Genomic DNA, 20,548 nt, shown 5'->3' with positions numbered 1-20,548 from the left:
CAGGCCAACAGGGGCTCATCTAGTCCAGCATCCTGTTCTCACAGTGGCCAACCGGATGCTCCAATTGGAAGCCCACAAGCAGGACCTGAACGCAGCACTATTTCCACTTATGATTTCCAGCAACTGGCATTCAGAGGTATCCTGCCTGCAACGGTGGAGATAGAACATAGCCATTGTGGCTAGTAGCCATTGATAGCCTCATCCTCCATGAATTTGTCTAATCCTTGTTTAAAGCCATCCAAGTTGGTGGCCATCACTGCCTCCTGTGGGAGCAAATTCCATTGTTTAACTATGTGCTAGGACTTTCTTTTGTCTGTCCTGAATTGGATGTCCGTGAGTTCTAGTCTTATCAGAGAGGGAGAAAAACTTCTCTATCCACTTTCTCCATGCAATGCATAATCTTATATACCCCTCATGTCACCTCGTACTCGCTTGTTTCCAAACTAAAAAGCCCAAAATGTTGTAACTTTTCCTCATAGGGGAACTGCTCCCTTGATGAACGAATCTGTAAATTTTGATGTCTCATTTTGCCAATCTTACATTCAGGTCTCCACATTTTTCACATCAGTTTGAGAGGGAAATAACAACAACAACACAACAACAACAATAAAGTCCTCCTGAAAATTCATCAGCGTTTGGTGCTAATTTCTCCTAACATACACAGGTTTGTCTGCAATTTTGCCTAAGAGACATTTTTGCAAAGCAATCCCCCCTAATATAAATGTACTTTTTGTACGCTATTTTCACTGATATATGTATATATATATAGGCACCCTTTACCGAAGCATACGCATTTTTGTACACGTGACTGGGCTGGAGAACTGCATGGCAAAATGCAAAGTTGTGTGAATTTGGAAGGAAGGCTGCATTTTTATTCTCATGTTGTTTCAGACATGGTGAATTTGGGAGGCCCACCTTTAAAGGCGAACTGAATTGATGCCTCCCCCATCCCTATCTGTGAGATGAGCTTGGAAGCGAGGCCAGGGAGCCTGAACTTGCTCCTTCCAACAGCCATATCAGACCTTAGACAACTGACAGCCGGTCAAGGGAATTGCATATGACAGCGGTTGGGCTCAGGGCAGATGGTCAGGGTCCATAGCGGACTTGCCCTCCACTTGAATTAACACCCTTGTATATTATAATGAAAAGACAGGGACTGACCAATTCCCCCCCCCCCATTCTGGAGCCCCTTTTTAAGTGGAGACTCCAGATTCGGCAGTGATCCCAATATTTCTCTCTCTCTCTCATTTTTGCATGCCTGGGGGAAAACACACACATGCCCATCTCTTGAAAGAAGAAGAGTGGAGGAAGGGGGCAGAGAGGCAGGCAGGCAGGCAGTTTGGCTACCGGCCGTTTACCCACCAGCAGCCAGTGCAAAGTTTCCCCAGTCCTGGGAATCCTCTCCTAGCTCGCAGACTCAGTTTCAGCTGTCAAAATGCAGGTCAATATATGTTAATGAGGCTTTGAAACTACCAAGCAGAGGGAGTCACAGACTTCCTAAGACCTTCATAATTCACAGTTATTCTCTAGTGCTTTCTCCCTTGGTGCTTTAAGAGAGAGCGGGAGAAGAAAAATATATATATATAACACGAGAAGGAGCGGAAGGGGCTTAAATTATAAATGAGGGCTAAATTTCGAGAACCTTTTGCAGAGTGTTTGCACAGACAAATTAGCAGAGCCGAAGAGCACTGCAGAAGGAGACGCCAGGTGTATGCCAGCAGCGTGAGCCAATTTTGACCCTTTACAAATATTTGGAGGTGGGGTGCCTGGGGGAAAGACTACAAGGGCAGCAAGTCCAGAGTGAGGTCTCTTGCCTCTGCCACATACTCATCAGGTGGCCTTTGGGAAGCCAGTGTTTTCAAGCTTTCACATACAGTATACACAGAGATGCCATCAGTAAAAGATGGGGATGATAGCCACGACCAACCTTACGTGGAAGCGTGAAGGATTATTGAATAAGGTACGCAAAGTGTTTGAAATGCTTTTAAAAGGGGAACTGTATAAATTAGGGCCATACATCCCTTTTGGAACAAATGAAAAATGGAACTGAATTGGGCCCTTTTGGATTCAACTTATCTATTTCATGTATCTGATCATTCAGACCATGGTATTCCCGATCTCTATGTATGGATGTGAAAGTTGGACAGTGAAAATAGTGGATAAGAGGAAAATCAACTCATTTGAAATGTGGTGTTGGAGGACAGCTTTGCGCATACCATAGACTGCGAAAAAGACAAATTAAATCGGAACTGTCACTAGAAGCCAAAATGATGAAACTGAGGTTATCATACTTTGGGCACATAATGAGAAGACATGATTCACTAGAAAATACAATAACACTGGGGAAAATAGAACGGAGTAGAAAAAGAGGAAGACTTAGTCAAGGGCAGATAGGTTGCCATAGGAACAACTGGCTGGTGATGCATGCCTAAGGGGGTGAGGCTGCAAAGCTAAAAGGAGAGTAGACAAATTTTCCTGCCCATCTATGTGTTTTCTGTCTCCCTCAACCCCCTCCTTGTGTCCCCCCAGCTTCATACAAATCTGAAGGTGAACCCCTAAATCTGGCAATGATTCAGACACGGAGTTGGAAGCTGCAGGGTCACCAGATGGGGAGCTGGGTCAGGTTCTGGGCCCAGAGCTGACTGCTGAAGATAATGAGGCTGTAGTGCCTGAAGTTGTTGGACCAGAGCCCCCAGGGAAACCCCCCTAGACCAGTGGTCTTCAAATTTGGGTCCCCAGATGTTGTTGGACGACAACTCCCATGATCCCTTGACCAATGGTTAAGCTGGCTAGGGATTATGGGAGTTGTCATCCAAGAACATCTGGAGACCCAAGGCTGAAGAACAGTGCTCTAGACTACCAGAGCCTGTAGGGCAAGAGACCCTCACGGGCACCTTCCCCTGAGCCTGAAGAACCAGATGCCTCCCAGAGAGCATCCCCAGTCCAGCAGTGCAGGAGAGAGGCTATAGGATGGAGGAGGAATGCCAGTCTTCAGGCCAGAGGGCTGGCCCTTCTGGGCCCTGGAGCTCTCCACAGGGATGAAGCCTGGAGGAGGTATTCCTGGAGACAGAGGATTAAAGGGCCTCAGTCTGCTTCCAGCCTTTGCTGGAGCAAGTTGCTCAGTGGGAACTATCCATGGTCTGAAAATCTCCAATCAGCCTTGCCTTCCATACACACACCACTCCAACTTTTCTGCTTTCCCCGTGGGATCCAGCATCAGATCAGAACAGGACACCCATCTTATTACTTACAGGTCTGCTGTCATTGCATGGAATTAGCCCTGGCTTTTGCCTTCACTGTTAGAAACAAGACCCATCAAGCTCTACAAACGCCCTGGAAAAATCACCCAGGCTGGTGTTGCGTTCAGGCTGCTCACCCCATGTAACAAACCCGTATAGCATAAAAGGCAGTTTAACTAAGCAAATTCCCAAGTGCTTTGGGCAAACTCCCTTGATGACCTAGCTTTTTCCTTTCAGGAAACAATCTCCCAATTTACAATAATCCTCTCGGTCATGCTGGTAAATCAACTTCCTTCACTGATGCTTCGCTTCTGTCATCTACTGGAGGGATTTGTTACTGCATATGTCATCCCTGATGGAACTTTTACCTTGGGAGAATTGGAAATGACTTTGCCCAAGGCGCTATGTGCTGGCCTGGATTTTCGAAAGGCCAAGCATTCAGTGCAACTGGAAGGCGGGAGGGGGGAGTTAGTTTGCTGGCAAAGGAGGACATGACTCTCATGTCCCCTCTTTGGCATTTTCAGGGCAGATTGTTGTTGTTATTGTTATTAAATTTCTATCCTGCCTTCCTCCCAGCAGGAGCCCAGAGCGGCAAACAAAAGCACTAAAAACACTTTAAAACATCATAAAAACAGACTTTAAAATACATTAAAACAAATCATCTTTAAAAACATTTTTTAAAAAGCTTTGAAGACGTCTTAATAAAGAAAGAAAGGTTAAAAACATTGGTTTTTTAAAAAAAGAAAAAGGTTTACAAACATATTAAAAAGCAATTCCAACACAGACGCAGACACTTGTAAATGATGCAATAGGGCCGGCCCTACCATTAGGCAGAATGGGACGACCACCTCAGGCAGCAGGGATTCAAGGTGCTCATGTTTAATGTTTAAAGCCCTAGACAACTTAGGCCCCAATTATCTGAAAGACCACCTCCTTCCCTACAGACCTTCTTGGATAGTAAAATCAGCAGAGGGGACTCTCTTGCTAGACTTTCTTGGTAGTCTTTTTGTCACCCTCAGAAGCTCAGAGGGGTGAGCCAGAAGAGAACATTATCTGCGGCAGCCCCTAAGTCATGGAACTCCCTCCCCACAGAGGTGTGTCTGGCACCTTCACTGTACAGTTTTCATCAAATGCTGAAGATGCATACGTTTACCCTGCTGGCCTTTGACACTTGAGATGCATATTTTTAGAACCCAACCTATTCTAGGGATCGTACTTGTTTTAAAACTGTTTTTAATGCTGCATTTTAAATTGCCGTGACTTGCCCTTGGATCTAAGGGTGAAGGGCAGGTAATAAATCAAAATAGTCATTACCATTGGCGTAGGCAGCTGCAACAGTCTCCTGTTCGCCTCTGTTGGAGGACAGAGCTCTGAGTTCCCTACACAGCCTGTTCTCTGGGCCCTCTAAACTAGCCTGGCGCTTTCAGGTGCGGCAGAGGATTCAACTGACAATCCAGGCCACTCCTGTAAATATATGGGGAACATCACTTTGCACCTCACCACAGGCAGCAAAATGTAATGGGCCCTGGTGTTGTGTGTGTGGGGAACAGGGAGCCTTGCAGCAAGAGGGATAACCTTGGGGTAAAGGAAAGATTTGCTAATTCCTGTTTCTTTTCTTTTTTTATGATGAGAAGAGTTCTGTCCCACTGCTGGGCACATTAAAGGTTAAAGAAAAAACGGAAAGGATGAAAGAGAAAGACGTTCTGCAAATGGTACAGCATTGCTGCAGAAAAATGAAAACCCCAAATTCTTTGCATCCATTTTGTTATATATGGGTGGCAGACCGAGGGGAGGGCTGCAAAGCCATTGGGGGGGGGGCTGACCTGCCACTTAGTATGGAAGGATCTGTCAGTTTCACATCTCCCATTTTCATATTTTGGCAATGTTAGATTCAGCTCTCCACATTTCTGCAGAAATTTGCAGATTTTTTAAAAAATAATCCTCCTGAAAATTCTTCAGCATTTTGCTGCAAATTTCTGCTGATAACACCTTTTGGTATGCAGTTTTGACTAAAGGACACATTTTTGCAAGCAATTTCTTCTAACATGATGCATGTTTGTTATTTTGTTTTCACTAATATATTCATTCCTATGCATGCTTGCCCCTACTATCTGCAAACATTGTAAACATTCCTTGATTGTTGGAACTGCGTTGCAAAATTTAGATAAGTGCGAAGTTTGAAGGATGGCTGCGTTTCGGTTCTCCTGTTGTTTCGGAAAGTGTCGATTTGATAGATTCGGCTTTAGATTCAAACCACAGAGCTAACAATTCTCAGCACCTTTAACAAACTACAGTTCCCAGGAATGTTTGGGGGAAAGCCATGCGCTTTAAAATGTATGGTGTGTAAGCAGCCTCATTTCACAACTACCCCAGTAGCACCCCCGTTACAAGTAGCATTAATCTCCCATCCCATTATGTTCTTCTATCTCGTCCCCTGTAGGAACGAATGGGATCCAGCTGTGTTTCCCAGCGACGCGTTCATGGGAGCGGACCAACTTCCGGTTTGGGTCCAGCTGCATGTTAGAGCGTTGAACGCACCTTTCTATAGCTGCGACCGGAGACACGTTGCGGGGTTAAGACTGCGTCTTTCCCACGTGCAAATCCCTAGGAACACCAGAGCCGGAGGAGGACTGAGGCTAGGTGAGGGATATGCAAGAAGAGCTTCAAAGGCTTCCTGTATTCATGGGATCGGGAGATTTCCACGTGTCCCCACCTGAAAACTATTTATTTATTTATTTATTTCACTACAAGTCATCTGGTGGAACTGAAGTTGGAAGAGGCAGGACAGCTTGTTGTGGGTGGGGAGTTATTGCTCTAAACTAATACTAAAAGATATAGATATATAAGGCACCCTTAACCGATGCCAGCTGAGCGTCCAGTATTCTACTGCGTTTCAAGTGCAAAAGTAGTTTGCATGCATGCTTTTTTTTTTGTATGCTGCACCACAGGATCTAGTTAGGCCATTCAAAAACAATTTTTCCCCACCAAAATAACCTAGAGATGTAATATTGCATGTTGCTGTCAGTACAAAGCACAACTGGAGATGACAAGTGTATGCAGCTCTCCCAGGCTTTGTGAATTCTTCCCCTTCCCTCTCCATGTAAAACCTCCTGTTAGTTAAAATGTTTTGTTTTGTTTTGTTTTAAAAATCATTTTGCTTCCAAAGTCTGTGTTGGGGGTATCCAGGCAGGACTTTCAGGGTTGTGGCCCTACAGTTCTGGAATTTGCTGCCTTGGACCACTTAGCCTGTTCTTGTAGACTTTTAAAGGGAAAGGCAAACATTTAAATTTCAGTAGACTTGTTAGTTATATCCTTTTAACATCTTTTCACTCCCAAATGAACAGACACTGCTTCGTTATACTGAAACAAACCATTAATCCAGCTACGCCTCCCCAAGATTTATTGCTGCAGTTGCCCTTTTATACTGATAATTAGATTGTCTTATTTTGAAATGTGTGATTGAGAGGTGGGACATGAGTTAGTTTTTTAAATGATTAAATGAGCACCTAAAGTGCCATTTGGACACTGAATTATTGAAATATTAATAATTTTCACTGTATGAGTTACAAAGTTTGTACTTTTGTTTGTTGTTTCAGATATGATTGTGGCCACTGGTGAGTGATGGTGCAAGGATGGCAAAAATTAGAACTAAAGAATCGAAAGCCGCAGCAGGCAACTCCACAGCTATACCTGAGAGTTTAAAAAAACAACATAGGAAGGAGAAGAAAAGATTGTTTTGGAAAAAGAAAATCAAGCAGGTGGGGAAGAGAACACGAAAGGATTCCAAAGCCTTGGCAGATTTGCCTCCGAAAACTCCCCAGGACATTTCATGTAACTGGAAGGCCTTGCAGGAGGTATGGCTGGACAACAATTCCACATCTTCCTTTTGAGGACCTGTATCTCCCAAAGGATAGCACAAGGGAATTGTGTTTTGCACGCAGCTATCTCATCTCAAATCCTCACTTAGCCTCCCAGGTTTCCTCTATGGAACTTTTGAAGACTGTAATTATTGTTAGCCTCCCTAATTAAGATGATAGAGGGCAATCTCAAATGTGGTTGTGGAGGACATTGGCAGACATTGGCATACACACTGGGACCTCCCTCTCAGGATTTCAAGGCTGCTATGACAGTTGTGGGTCTGTTCCAGTGTGTGCCATGTCCATCTCCTCTATTTTCGTGTATTGGAAAAGGTGGCATGATCCATGGGTGAGGCAGTGACAAATGTCATGGGAAGATTACTACCTGATGAGGGTAATTTCTTCACGGGAGTGAAGGACCAGTTGTGATGGTCCACTGCAAAGGCAAATGGATCCTCCAGGTAGTTTCTAGGGGGCTGTATGGAAGAGTTTGGCTTAACATAGCTAGGTTATTTGGTGGGCACTTGGGATAGGCAACTTGTGTACTTGACCCAACACCACCTAGCTGGCCTCTCCTTTTTTTGCTATTGCGCAAGCTTCCCAGTTTACAAGGGGGGTTGAGACAATGAATCAGCAGGGACACGGAGTGCAAGTAGAGGAAAAGTTTTGGTGAAGAGATCTTCTGCATCACACTTAAGTCCATACAGTCTTGCACATTGGAGCTTATCCACATGGTGAAGGGATGGTTCTGGCCTAATCTCCATCCTAGGGTTTTAGAAAGCTCATAAGTGGGCCAGTTTACAGATCTGATGCACCTGGCTTCTGGTATTCGGAAGTATACTGTCTCTGCATATGAAAATTTCATTTAGCTAGTTTTTAATCACATGTAACACCTATTAGGTTACTGTTAAGCAATTATTTTTGCCATACTGTATTTGATGAGCCAAGAGCTCACCCCCTACCTTCTCCAAGGTTCTGCTATTAATTTCTGTTGCTTCAGTCACTAGTACCACCATGCTGCTCTTTCCCTTCTTGGTTGGCAACTGGAAGACCAGACAAGTCTTCTCTGTGTCCCAGGACTTCCAGTTGTTGACCCTTACAACAGCTCTGTGTCTGCCATAATCCTTTTGCCTAAATCTTGGCTGAGCTGGTAGATGAGGTGTGCAATGGTGGAATTCTACCATGGGTTTAAAAGCTCCATTTGTGCTTCGTGCAACAGAAAGCGGCGGGGATGTTTTTTCAATGTGTGAGTGTTATGGGGACCGGATGGAATGCCTGCTTTTTGGGGAGGGGGTAGTGTCTGGTTCTCTACACCATTTGAAATGCTTTTGATTTTTTTCCCCAGCTTCTGAAACAAAAGGCTGCTGTTTTGGATTCTGCTCTGGCAGCCCCCAACACGTATTCCAAGAAAAAAAACATAGCCAAAGAGAGAGAAGCTGGCCCCAAAATTCCAACGGTGCTGAATGGAACTGGAAAGGTGATGACATTCCAGCCAAGGGACAAGGCCAAGAAGAATCAGGCTGAACCTTGTGTTCAAACAGATGTTGCCAAATCTGAAAAGCCCTCACAGGGCAAGAACTCGCAGCGGGCTCAGGAGGGTGGAAAAGACTCCAAGAGAGGCCAGAAGAGGACCGAAACTGAGAGGAAACGAGGAGACATCAAACATAAGAGGAGGAAAACTGAGGAGCAGGTGGAGCAGACTCCAGCAGAGTAAGTCCTTTGGGCCTTGACTTTCCCAGCTTCAACTTCCAGGTAGGGCTGGAAAGAGTCCCAGCTGAAACCCTGGACAGCCACTGCCAGTCAGGGCAGACAATACTGCGCTAGGTGGCCCAATGATCTGACTGCGCATAAAGACAGTTTCTTGTGTAAATTAGCCATTTATTCAGAACGACAGGGACTGGATCCTTACTTTATTTTTAGGGGAAGGGCCATAGCTCAGTGGCAGAGCATCTGCTCTGCAGACAGAAGGTCCCAGGTTCAATCCCCGGCATCTCCAGGTAGAGCTAGGCATATCCGTGGAGAGCCACTACTGGTCGTAGACTATGCTGAGCTAGATGGTCTGACTCTGTATAAGGCAACTTCCTTTGTTCCTATGATTGCAACACTAGGTTTTCCTTATGTATTTTTTTTTTATTAATACTGAGTAAATGCACAGCACTACTGTGGGCCGTTGGAGCTGGGGAAAGGGGCTGCAGCGCAGTGGTAGAGTGCATGCTTTGTATGCGGAAAGTCCGAGGCTCAGTCCCCACCATTTGAGGTTTAAAAAAATCTGAGGTAGCAGGATCAGAAATGGCCTTAGAGATCTGCTGGCGATCGTAGTAGATGAAATTAGGTTGGTGGATCCATAGTCTGTCGCTGCATAAGGCAACTCAAAATATCTATGTTCGTATGGAAAATGTGGTGCTTTCCTAAAAATGCTATCTAGGTCGGGGAGAAACTCCCTGTGCAGCTTTCCAGACTGGTGGTCTTTTTAAGAACGTAAGAAGCTGCTGGACTAAGTCCAGCATCGTGTCCTCACAGTGGCCAACCAGATGCCGATTATGGGAAGCCCACAAGCAGCACCTGAATGCAACCGCACTCTCCCCTCCTGCAGTTTCCAGCAACTGGTGTTCAGAAGCACCCAGCCTCTGACAGTAAAGGTAGAACATAACCATTAGGGTTAGTAGCCACAGCTTGTTCTGCAGTGAATTTCTAATCCCCCTTTAACACCATCCTAGTTGGTGGCCATCACTGCCTCTTGTGGGAGCAAATTTTGAAGTTCAGCTACGTGCTGAGTAAACAAGTGCTTTCTGTACTGAATCCTCCAACATTCAGCTTCGTTGGATGCCCACAAGTTCTAGAGTTATGAGAGAGGGATCAGGTTTTTCCATGTCATGCAGAACTGGGCTCCTGTTGGAAGGGCGGGATATAAATCTAATAAATAAATAAATAATAAACTTCATGCACTTCTATCATGTCACCTCTTACTTGCCTTTCCTCTATCTAAAGTCTAAACTAAAAAGCCCTAAATGTTTTAAACTTTCCTCCTAGTGGAGTTGCTTTATTAAATCTGAGTTATTTCAAGAAGACACATCACATTATATCTTAACTCTTTTTCCAAGGAACTTGGAGGCATACAAAGGATTGTGCCATTCTTTTCTTCACAACAACCTTATAAGGTGGGCAAGACTAAGAGATAAGTGAGTGGCTCAAATGAGCTTCTCAACTGCATGGTGACATGAATCAAGACTCTGAACCATTGAACCTCCTTGACTCTCTTGCCTGGTTAATAGTTAACTTTTTTTTGTCATCTAGTTTTTGTTTTCCCTTCCAGTATCTGGTTTGATGATGTCGATCCAGATGATATTGAGGCAGCCTTGGGTCCAGAAGCAGCAAATGTTGCCCGGAAAAATCTGGGCATCCAAGAAGAGAGGCTCCAGCAGCTGGCAGAAGAGGCACTGGTTAAAGAGAAGGCTTTTGAAGGGTAAGCTGTTATTTATAGTGCAGGGCTGTGAACTATTAAATAAATATTAGTCTAACATGAATCTGCCTTTGAATGAATCCATTAGTCCATCAATTCAAATTTGCATCTCATGAACAAAACTCAATGGAGGAGCATTTTGACATTTTGAAAGAGAAGTTCTAATTCTCACAGTTAAAAGAAAAAAAAGTTAATCAAGTTAGAAGCGGCGTAACCTCCTGTAACCAAGGTCCAGACTCCTCCACGTATTATTTTTAATTGCATTTGTATTGCTTCTTTCATTTCTCATATTTTATTATATTACAATTTGTTGCACAAAATGGAATGCCTCTGCATGCCATAGAATTCAAAATGCAATACAATAAAATGCAATGTTAGAAATAAAATATAAATGCAATTAAAATCAATATGAATATTTAATACATACATGCTGTAGACCACCCAAATGAAGCTCATAGACTGCTAGTGGTCCACAGACCATAGTTTGTGAACCCCTGGTCTAGACCAAGGGGCAGTCCAGTGTTCTCAGTCCCAAAACTTCTGCAGATACCATCTTATCAGAAGGTCCATTGTGCACAACATAGGAGTGGATCTTTAGTGTAGTGGCACAGACACTTTGCAAATCCCTCCCCTTAAATATTAGACAGGAGGCATCTCTGTCATCTTTTCGGTGGCTACTAAAGACCTTCCTCTTTCAACAAGCTTTTTAAGCAGAGACCTTATCCCAGTCTGTGTCTGTGTTGGAATTGCTTTTTAAGATGTTTTTAAGGCTGTTTTTTTTTTTTTTAAATATGTTTTTGAAGATGTTTTGTTTTAATATGTTTTAAAGTCTTTTGTTAAGATGTTTTAGAGTGTTTATAGTGTTTTTGTTTGCTGCCCTGGGCTCCTTGTGGGAGGAAGGGTGGGATATAAATTTAATAAATCAATTAAATAAATAGATTAAAAAACCAGGGAAGTTGATGCGTAGGGAGGTTGCTGGCAAGTGGTGTGTTCCCTATATTAGTTAACATAACAGGGCCCTCCTTCTTGGCAGCCTGACTAAAGCTGTAGCCATGGACTGTGAAATGGTGGGTGTGGGACCCACGGGCGAAGACAGCATCGTGGCCCGTGTGTCCATCGTGAACCTGTTTGGCAAGTGTGTGTACGACAAGTACATCAAGGCTACGGAAAAAGTGACAGACTATAGGACAGCCGTTAGCGGGATTCGGCCTGAAAACTTAAAGACAGGTAGGTGGTCCATGGGGTGTACGCTTTATTTTTAACATTAATGGCTGTATGGCACTGCCTTTACTGAGTCAGGCCCCATCTGTGCTATACATTTAAAGCAGTATTATACCCCTGGAAACAGTCATGGGAACCGTAGTTTAAGGATGCTAAGACGAAACCCCTTATTCCTCTCACAGAGCTATAATTCCCAGAGTTCCCTGGGAAGATGGATTGATTGTTAAAGCTCTCTGTGTGCGGTCAGGAGATGGACCAAGAGTCTGTTTCAGAGTGAGGCAGCTTCCCGTGTTCCAGGTACTGAACCTGTGGCAAACAGTCTCTGGTTTCTTAGCAAGCCACTTGTGCCAGCCAGGGAGTAACTGTGATTTTCAAAAAGACCCCAGCCCTTGAATGTTGTTCATGTTGACTCCCATGGTTCCTTTAATGAGAATATTTCTGATTTCTTTAGGGGAAGATTTTAAAGTTGTTCAGAAGGAGGTGGCTGACATCCTAAGAGGAAGGATCCTCGTTGGGCACGCTCTCCACAATGACCTGAAGGTACAAAACCAAGGAGCTTACCTTTCAGCTTTGTTATCCAGAGACTTTAGCCAAGTTGCTGTTTCAGCTCCTTTTCTCCTATTACCCATTAGGGAGGCCATTCTTCATGGTCCCCTTGAGGTCTCAAAGATATCCTGTGTTGGACTGTGATTACCTGAAGTTTGCATTGTACCGTGCAAACTGGTGTCCTCTTGCTTACGTTGCTTCTTCACATTTCAACTGAGCATCCTGCTCGTATATCTTGAGTGATCAACGCCCGCATGATTTTCAGCTCATTGAGCAGTGTTTACAATAGAAACCTTCTGACCTTTTTTTAGATCCTGTTTCTTGACCACCCCAAAAAGAAAATCCGGGATACGCAAAGATACAAGCCTTTCAAACAACAGGTCAAGGTAAGAAATGAGGGATGTTCTGCCCATTTCAAGTCAACTGACTAAATTGGCATGGGGAACCTCTGGCCCACAGGCCAGTCTTGGCCCACCGTGGAGTCCAGTTTGGCTCACAAGTCCATTTCCCAAAACCATGCCTGACAATCAGCTGATGTCAGTGAGCATTGTCAGCTGATGGGCAGGGGATGGTTCAATTCTGCTGGGTGCTGCTTCGCCAGCACATTTCCTGTAGGGTCCAGGAGGCAAAGCAGACCCCTCCCCCACACCGCTATGGGCTAGTTTTGACAGGTGGGTGGGACATCAGATGATTGAGAGGTGGCTGGCCTCCCAAGAGTCGTTAATGTAGGCCAAGTTTTTGGCAACTTCGCAGCAATACAAGGAAACCAGCTCTTCATCTTCAAACAATGACTTCTTTTATATAGAGTGGGAAGCCATCTCTGAAACTGCTCTGTGAGAAACTGCTGAATGTGAAGGTGCAGGCTTCTGAACACAGTTCGGTAGGTATTCTTTCATTAAGTTCTGGTTGCCAGCCAGATATTCTTGGGAGGCTCATAAGGGAAAGATGGGGAAATATATCTGTTTTACTGGAGGTGAGGGCAGTTCCTCTGTTACTTGCTCCAAGTTCTTAGAGTTGGTGGACAGTTGTTTAACCAATTAGCAGATAGCTTGGGATATACTTCATTTTCTGTTTGAAGATGCTACAGCTTTAAGAATTTTTTCTCAGAATTGCATCTTACATTGCAAACTTTTTTCTTGTATATCTAACCCACTTTACATAAACTTCACCAAAAACTGAACCATCCACATTTCTAGCTTGCTTCTGCTGAAACACAGAAAACTGATCTTGTTACTTTTTTTCATACCTTAGTAGTGGCAAAGAGACTTACAATGTAGTTCTGGGCATGTAAACCCCACCGAATTCAGTAAGATTTACTCCTGGGCAGTTCTATGTAGGATTGTAGCTTTAGTGTATTGACAACAGTTTTCTGTGCCATTCTCACAAATGATGTGATCGGATTTTCAAATTAAGACAATTCATCCATGTGCTTGCTCCTTGAAGGCAGCATCAGCTGATAAGTTGCATGTATGATGTAGCCATCAAAAAGCAAAGGCCCCAGAGAGAGCTTTTATATGATCTCAAAGACCTATGTGTTTCATTATAAGCAATTCAAATAGTCAGTGCTGAATAATCAAGGGATGAATGTACATGTGTGAATATCAATCCTAAGGCTCCAGTGCTGCAACCGAGCAAGTCTTCAGTGGCCTGCGTTCCCCTTGATAAGGCAGTTGTCTGAAAAAAGCCAGTTACACAATCTAGTCCAATGCAAAGTGTCCTGACTAGCAGTTGCTGTCTAGGATATTAGTCTCAAGAGTTCTTTTTCAGCTTTGTTACCTGTGATCCTAGATAACTTGAGGTGTCGGAGATTGAATTTGGAATGTCCTGCATGCAAGGCATGTGCTGTACCACTGAGCTACGGCCCTTGAAGGGCTGCAGCTCAGTGGTAGAGCATCTGCCTTGCATGCTGAATGTCCCAAATTCAATCCCTGGCATCTCCAGGTAGGGCTGAGAGACTTCTGTCTAAAAACCTGCAGAGCCACTGCCAGTCAGTGTAGACAGTGTGAGCTGGATGGACCAGGGGGTCTGGCTCATTATAAAGGCTGCTTCCTATGTTTCTGTTGTGCTTATATTTATGTCCCACCTTGCTTTCTCAAATGAAAACCAAGGCAGTTCATGCTCCTTTACGAAAAGCTTTCTCCTTCCCCTGTAAAGTGGCTGGTTGCTGGTAGAATCTGCATTACACCAGTCTCCCAAATCAAGGACAGGGTTACAATTTGGTCATTAGGCTGTCCATCACACAAGAAATGTAGAGTAATTAGGGAACAACCAGGAGCTATATTGTTTATAAAATGTTTCAGCCACAGGACAAATTGGCAAGGTCAACACTTTTTGTGTCTGCATGGAGTTTTGGAATCAACTAGTTTAGTGTCTCTTAAACTGTTTCATTCTCTCTCTCAGATTCAAGATGCACAGGCAGCAATGAGACTGTACACGATGGTGAAAAAGCAGTGGGAAGCATCACTCAAAGAAAAACCAAATGCAAAGAAAGAATAAATCTGGCTATTTCTGGACTTGCCTTACTTGCTCTGCTCCCCAGCACTGACTGACGAAAAGCTCTGAAGCATCAAGATGGCCTTTTCTCAAATCAATTTGCCCTCAGTCACCATAAAAATAAATTAATCTGAAGTTATTTAGTTATGAAACATTTATTCGGATGCCTCTGTGATTGAAGATGTCCTGGAGCCTTCTGTGTCGGCTATCATTAAGCTTGGGAGATAGGGAAATACAGTCATTTTCTTAACTGCAACCCTGTTCTGGTTACCTTCTGCTATGCTATTTGATGTCCTGTTCAAGGGTAGCACAAGCCCAAAGAGTAAACTAGTGACATCGAGCCCAGATTTCTCTCCAGATGTGATTTGCAAAGACAGAAACAGCAGTCTCTCCCCATACCCCCTTTTGTATTTAGCCTTTTGCTTCTTTGTTTATACAGCCAAATTATCACAATTTTGAAAAAATATGAACATTTCCCCAGCCGTGAGTGCACCTGTTTTGAACTCCTGATGAGATAAATTGGGTTGCTGCTTCTGAACAGGCTGTTGAAATTAGACAGCCTCTTCCCTTAAAGGGAAACATGAGCCAGCCACAATGCTGTTCGTATTCTTTGCTGCTGGTGTATAGACCAGTAGATGGGGAGCAAGGGACTAGGTTATTTGCTGCTGGGAAGGTGAATCTCTTGAAAGGTGAGCAACTGTGGCATGTACACTCTAGCATCCTTTGACATCAGGTGTCTTGGTCATCGCACAAGACTGTTGGAAGCAAAAAGAGGCACCTGGAGCCATTTGCCTGAGCTCTAGGCAAAATCTATACAAATGTTAAAATCTATGTAAACTTGTTTGCGCAAGCTGGAACAATTGGGCAATGGGTAATGAGCAACGAAAATCCACGCACTTCATGTTTCTGCGACAGCTTCACTTGTAAACACTGGTAGTCAGTTGGCTCTTGATGCCTTTCAGGTCACCAGTTGCTTTCTCTGGCCAGCATCCAAAGAGGTACAGAACTAGTTCTGCAAGCATAAGGGAAGGTTTAGGCATCCCCCCCCCTTCAAATAACAGCCATCTCCATGGTGTATGGCAACCTGCCTTTGAAACGGAGGTGTTTCAAGAGCAGATAGCAAAATAGCATTTGGATCAGCGGTTAAAGCAAAGCCAAAAAAACCCTCATCACGTTAGTTCAAGTACCACACGTGAAGAAATAGCTATTTTCAACACCAGGTACTGAGAGCCAAAGTACATGTCATGTCTTGATTGGATTTCCCAATTATTCTTTAAATGGATTTATTGCCTAACTGAAGGGCTGCAGAGTCTCATCTGATTTCATATTTATTGACTGTGTAACAATTCTTAACACTGTTTTGTATAATAAGAATAGATAGAAGGCCCAAAATCCCCCCCCAAATGTAGCATGCTCCTTGAATCCTGTTGGCATTCATCTTTGCAAGTAGCTGATTTACATTCGCTTTTTGTCAAGGAAGGGCTTCCTGCAGTGAGCCATGCCTCGTTTCAGGTAAGGTACCCTGCAGGTATGGGATAAAATATTATTTTTTAAAAAAATACTTCTGAAAGGTTCAGACATTTCTAAATAAAGAGTTGAAATTTGTATTATGTTCACCTTTCTTATGCAGTTTTGAGAGTGCTTTTTCTGCAAGGGCAACTATTTCCTGGATGGGGAGAGAAGTATACTGGTGTCAGGCAGCAGACTGACTGAAGCATTTACTCCTTTAGAAACTTGCTTCCTTCAGGGCAACCTCTGTTATACTATCCTCTGTGGCCTTTTTACCAGATATTGGGTGTTGTGTTCCTTTTGAAGCTAGACAGCAAAAACTAATAAAGGCAAGACTGTAGTATTGAATCAAAGGCCACATCCACACCATACATTTAAAGCTTTATTATACCACTTTATAAACAGACATGGCTTCTTCCCCCACAGAATCCTGGGAATTTAAGGGTGCTGAGTAATTTAAGTAGTTTAAGGGTGCTGAGAGTTGTTAGGAGATCCCCTATTCCCCTCACAGAGTGACAATTCCCAGAGTGGTTTATCAATAAATTCATCTTCCCAGAGAACTTTAGGAATTGTAGCTCCGGGAGGAGAATAGGGGTCTCCTAACAACCCTCAGCATCTTTTGCAAACTACAGTTCCCATGATTCTTTTGGGGAAGGCTTGACCGTTTAAAGTGGTATCATAGTGCTTTAAATGTATGGTGCAGATGGGGGTCAAAGTTTACTTTAAAAAAAAAAAAAGGTGAACAAGATGTCCTCAATGGGCCCACTTTGCTTCTTCTCTCTCCCTCTAGACCAGCCTTTCCCAACCAGTGTGCCTCCAGATGTTGTTGGACCACAACTCCCATCAGCCTCAGCCAGCATTGCCAATGGTCAGGAAAGATGGGACTTGTGGTCCAACAACATCTGGAGGCACACTGGTTGGGAAAGGCTGCTCTAGACCCAATCCACACAACGAGAAAACGCAAGCAAAGATGCTGCTCCACCTTCTCTCGTCACTGCTTGACATGCTTGGAAAAGGCAGGTGAACAAGTAGCATCAGCAAGGAGAAATGGCACCAGGGCCAGGATTACTTGTTACTATTACTTATTACACTTCTAGACTGCCCTTTGACCAAAGTCTCCTGGGTAAAAATTAACAAAAGACCCCATTCAGGAGGCTCTGTGGGTCAGCAGGGAGGCCCCTGAAGAAGTGTGGGTCCTAGTCGGTACCCACCCACCAAGGCCAACTCCTCTGATGCCATCTCCCCCAGACTCTAAATAGAAGTAGTTGAGGATCAGAAGGCAATAAAGCCAGTCTTTTAAATTCATTGTTTTTGATCCCAGTAGCTTAGTTTTCTATAGCTATACTACCCTGAACATGCCCGATCTCGGAAGCTAAGCAGGGTCAGGCCTGGTTAGTATTTGGATGGGAGACCGCCTGGGAATCCCGGGTGCCATAGGCTCAGAGGAAGGCAATGGAAAACCACCTCTGAATACCTCTTACCATGTAAACCCTATGAATATATCCCAAAAAAGATTCATAGGGTCACCATATGTCGTAATTGGCTTCAAGGCATATAACAACAACAAAAGCTTAGTTTTAGGCTAGATGTTGTTAACTGTGTTGTCCCCTCTGGCAAGAAAGGGCTTTTTGCAGAATATCAAGCTTTCCCACTCTAACCTCTAATGCCCTTGCTTACCAAACTGGATGTAAACCGGTTCTTCATTTCAGTCAGCAACTCAATAATGTTCTGGGAGACCATCTCCAACACTATTTCATCTGTGATTCAAAGAAATGGGAAGAATCAACCCTTGTTTATAGAGTGAGCCTCAGTGGCCGTTGGAGCTTTCCCAACAATGCTGGCATCGTACAGCGCAGACTGAATTCGGTGCTGGATCAGTTTCATACCTTACATTGTTGGGATGCTTTCTGAATCCAGCCTGACAAGGAAAGGCACCAAATTCAGAAGGAAGAATCCTAAGTGCGCTAAATGTTACTTCTTTGCAGCTGCGACCTGAATTCAAGCCAGGGCTCCAAAGGAAGAACTGGGAGCTAAGTGCACTCCTAATTACTCCTGATGTCATCTGACGCTAGTGTTTTGGATTTCTAGCACGCTCCATTGCTCAAGGCTTGTGAGGTAAGTAGGTAACTAATTCACAGTTTTCTCTTGCCCAAGGCTATCTGGCAAGTCCTTTTTTAAACATGGTCGGGACCCCAAGGCCTAAATCCTTCTTTTTCCTGTTTGCTTGCAGATCATGCAGAGATGCAAGACTTACTATATTTAAACATCTCGTCGATCAGCATACAAATGTTTTCCACTACTTCAGGATCCTCACGGTGGAGCTGATAGCAGTCTTTGAGCAGGGTGATCCCATTGCCCTTCTCATCTGTTACTATGAATCGGAAGCCGCATAACTCTGGAAAAGAGGGAGGCAGCTTGTTAAGCAGGAGTTGTCCTTACCCATCTCTGCAGTCTGCACTGTGGTGGAAGTTGGGGCAAAATCTGTCTGGCTTGGGAGTGCCCAGGCACAACATTGCCATGTCCTGCCATGTATAATCATCACCTTGGAGTCTGTTCCTCTGGGTGCCTCCAGCAGCAGGTCCTGACAGCATATGATGGCTTGACATTGACTGTGTTGGGCCCTTTGATTTCTATAAACTTCACTGTTACTGTCCCTTTCCGTGTGCTCTGTGGACGTGAGGCAGTGAAGGAGCCTGGCCCATTAGAAGGAATGGGGCAGTGCCCCACCAACCTCAGTCTGCCCTCAGCCAGCCCCACCTGCCTCCTTACTTATAACCAGGAGGCCATGGGGGTGGCCCTGGCTGTCACACTCCTCAGTCTCAGCGCTGACCTTGTAGAACCCAGGCAGGGGGGAGGAGGAGGAGGAGGATGGGGGCAAAAATAGTATGAGTTGGCTCTGCCTGACACTGGCTCTGGCTTCAGCTACTCTTGGCCTCCCTGCTTTGTGCCCTACCAGTCCCAGTCTGTCCCACCCACATTAGTCTAGAGGAGTCCCTTATCATGCCAGGGTAGTGGGTGCATGGCTCAACAGTGTCCTACTATGTAACTTCTGCTATATCTCCCCTCTGTTTGGGTGAGGCTATGTGACTTACAGGCCTTGTTTAGAAATGACATTCATGTTTTGTGGTTGCAAATTTTATATGGGCTCAAGGAGGAAAGTGGCCCCAGTGTTTATTTATTATTTGATTTATATCCCGCCCTTCCTTCCAGGGTGGCAAGTAGTACTGAGCATAAACCTATCCATGTCGCTGCCCTCCTGTCCAGTCCCCTCTGCATCCACATCTGACTCGTGCAGACGCCCTGTGTGGTGCAACTGTGTTGTTCTGAATCATTACACTGGTGCAGCAACACACTCTGTTCTACCCACTCCTTTTTAAAAAAATGAATACTTGCACAAGTGGTGTTGCCCACAAATGCTCCCCTATCCACTATAGCTACTACCAGATGTCCTTAAGAGGCTTGCCAATGCCAGACAGGCGTTCTTCGCCAGCACTGGCCTTTCAGGATGTTGCCGGAGGGCCTCCAGGAGAAGCATGGAATAGGTTTCATAATTAGCTTCATCTATACAACCTGGGGGGAAAAAAGGGGGGGGGAATCCAGCAAAATAAATGTCATTGCTCTTTCTTGATAATTTTTTTAAACAACTTCACTGCAAAGGGGGACACACACTGGGGTATTTTCTTTCGTTGTTGGCCTACTTGAAATACAGAGAACAGGGATGGACAACACGGCTTTGCTTTTTCAAGTTTTCAAGCTTCCTATCGGCAACAGGGAATTATTTCTATGTTGAGGCCCCAAATATCTGAAAGACCACCTCCTTTCTTACAGAACTTCTCCAGTACTGAGATCAGCGTGGTTCCACCACCCTCAGACGTTCAGGAGGTGGTGGCCTAGGAGAAGGCATTAGCTGCACCAGTCCCTAAATTGTGGAACCCCACCCCCACAGAGTCTGGCACCTTCACTGTACAATTTCTGTTGAATGTTGAAGACGCACCTCTTCACCCTGGCCTTTGACAAACGAGATGTATATTTTTTGGACCAACCACACTCTTCTGATTGTAATTTGTTTCAAACTGTTTTTGATGTTGCATTTTAAATTGTTGTGACCTGCCCTGAGACCTTAGGGTGAAGGGTGGGCAATAAATGAAATTATTATTAATACTATATCAATTTATGTCATCAAAGCCTCAATTATGGAATTGCTATGCATTAGAGATTCATCT

General features: G+C 44.4%; 2 protein-coding genes and 1 pseudogene across 2 annotated transcripts in view; 2 read left to right on the top strand and 1 right to left on the bottom strand.

Moving 5' to 3' along the window:
• Nucleotides 1–5,704: 5,704 nt before the first annotated feature.
• On the top strand, nucleotides 5,705–16,384 carry REXO4 (REX4 homolog, 3'-5' exonuclease). Its single transcript, XM_061604244.1, has 9 exons — nucleotides 5,705–5,879; nucleotides 6,836–7,093; nucleotides 8,442–8,806; nucleotides 10,410–10,559; nucleotides 11,590–11,783; nucleotides 12,229–12,317; nucleotides 12,635–12,709; nucleotides 13,129–13,203; nucleotides 14,724–16,384. The coding sequence occupies exons 2-9, from the start codon at nucleotides 6,872–6,874 to the stop codon at nucleotides 14,817–14,819; spliced, it is 1,266 nt and encodes a 421-aa protein (XP_061460228.1). The 5' UTR covers nucleotides 5,705–5,879; nucleotides 6,836–6,871; the 3' UTR covers nucleotides 14,820–16,384.
• STKLD1 (serine/threonine kinase like domain containing 1) overlaps nucleotides 16,151–20,548 on the bottom strand; it is a 26,140-nt gene continuing 21,742 nt past the window's right edge. The window contains exons 16-20 of the mRNA XM_061604492.1: nucleotides 19,767–19,895; nucleotides 18,580–18,720; nucleotides 18,003–18,082; nucleotides 16,434–16,482; nucleotides 16,151–16,338 (exon numbers count right to left, since the gene is read on the bottom strand). Of these exons, the coding sequence (XP_061460476.1) occupies nucleotides 16,325–16,338; nucleotides 16,434–16,482; nucleotides 18,003–18,082; nucleotides 18,580–18,720; nucleotides 19,767–19,895 (413 nt within the window). The 3' untranslated portion in view covers nucleotides 16,151–16,324. The remainder of the gene's footprint in view (nucleotides 16,339–16,433; nucleotides 16,483–18,002; nucleotides 18,083–18,579; nucleotides 18,721–19,766; nucleotides 19,896–20,548) is intronic.
• On the top strand, nucleotides 17,657–17,765 carry LOC133374024 (5S ribosomal RNA; annotated as a pseudogene).

This window comes from Rhineura floridana, chromosome 20 (genome assembly GCF_030035675.1).
Source record: "Rhineura floridana isolate rRhiFlo1 chromosome 20, rRhiFlo1.hap2, whole genome shotgun sequence".
In the NCBI taxonomy this organism is placed as follows: Eukaryota; Metazoa; Chordata; class Lepidosauria; order Squamata; family Rhineuridae; genus Rhineura; species Rhineura floridana.
Note: the sequence above shows the minus strand (reverse complement) of the source record. Positions and strands in the feature narration are given on the sequence as shown.

Bases quoted from the DNA above. Each gene is read 5' to 3' on its own strand.
- REXO4 (XM_061604244.1), top strand. From the start codon at position 6,872: ATGGCAAAAATTAGAACTAAAGAATCGAAAGCCGCAGCAGGCAACTCC. The intron at 10,560-11,589 runs GTAAGCTGTTAT...CCTTCTTGGCAG, and splicing joins AAAGAGAAGGCTTTTGAAGG to CCTGACTAAAGCTGTAGCCA. The intron at 13,204-14,723 runs GTAGGTATTCTT...TCTCTCTCTCAG, and splicing joins AGGCTTCTGAACACAGTTCG to ATTCAAGATGCACAGGCAGC.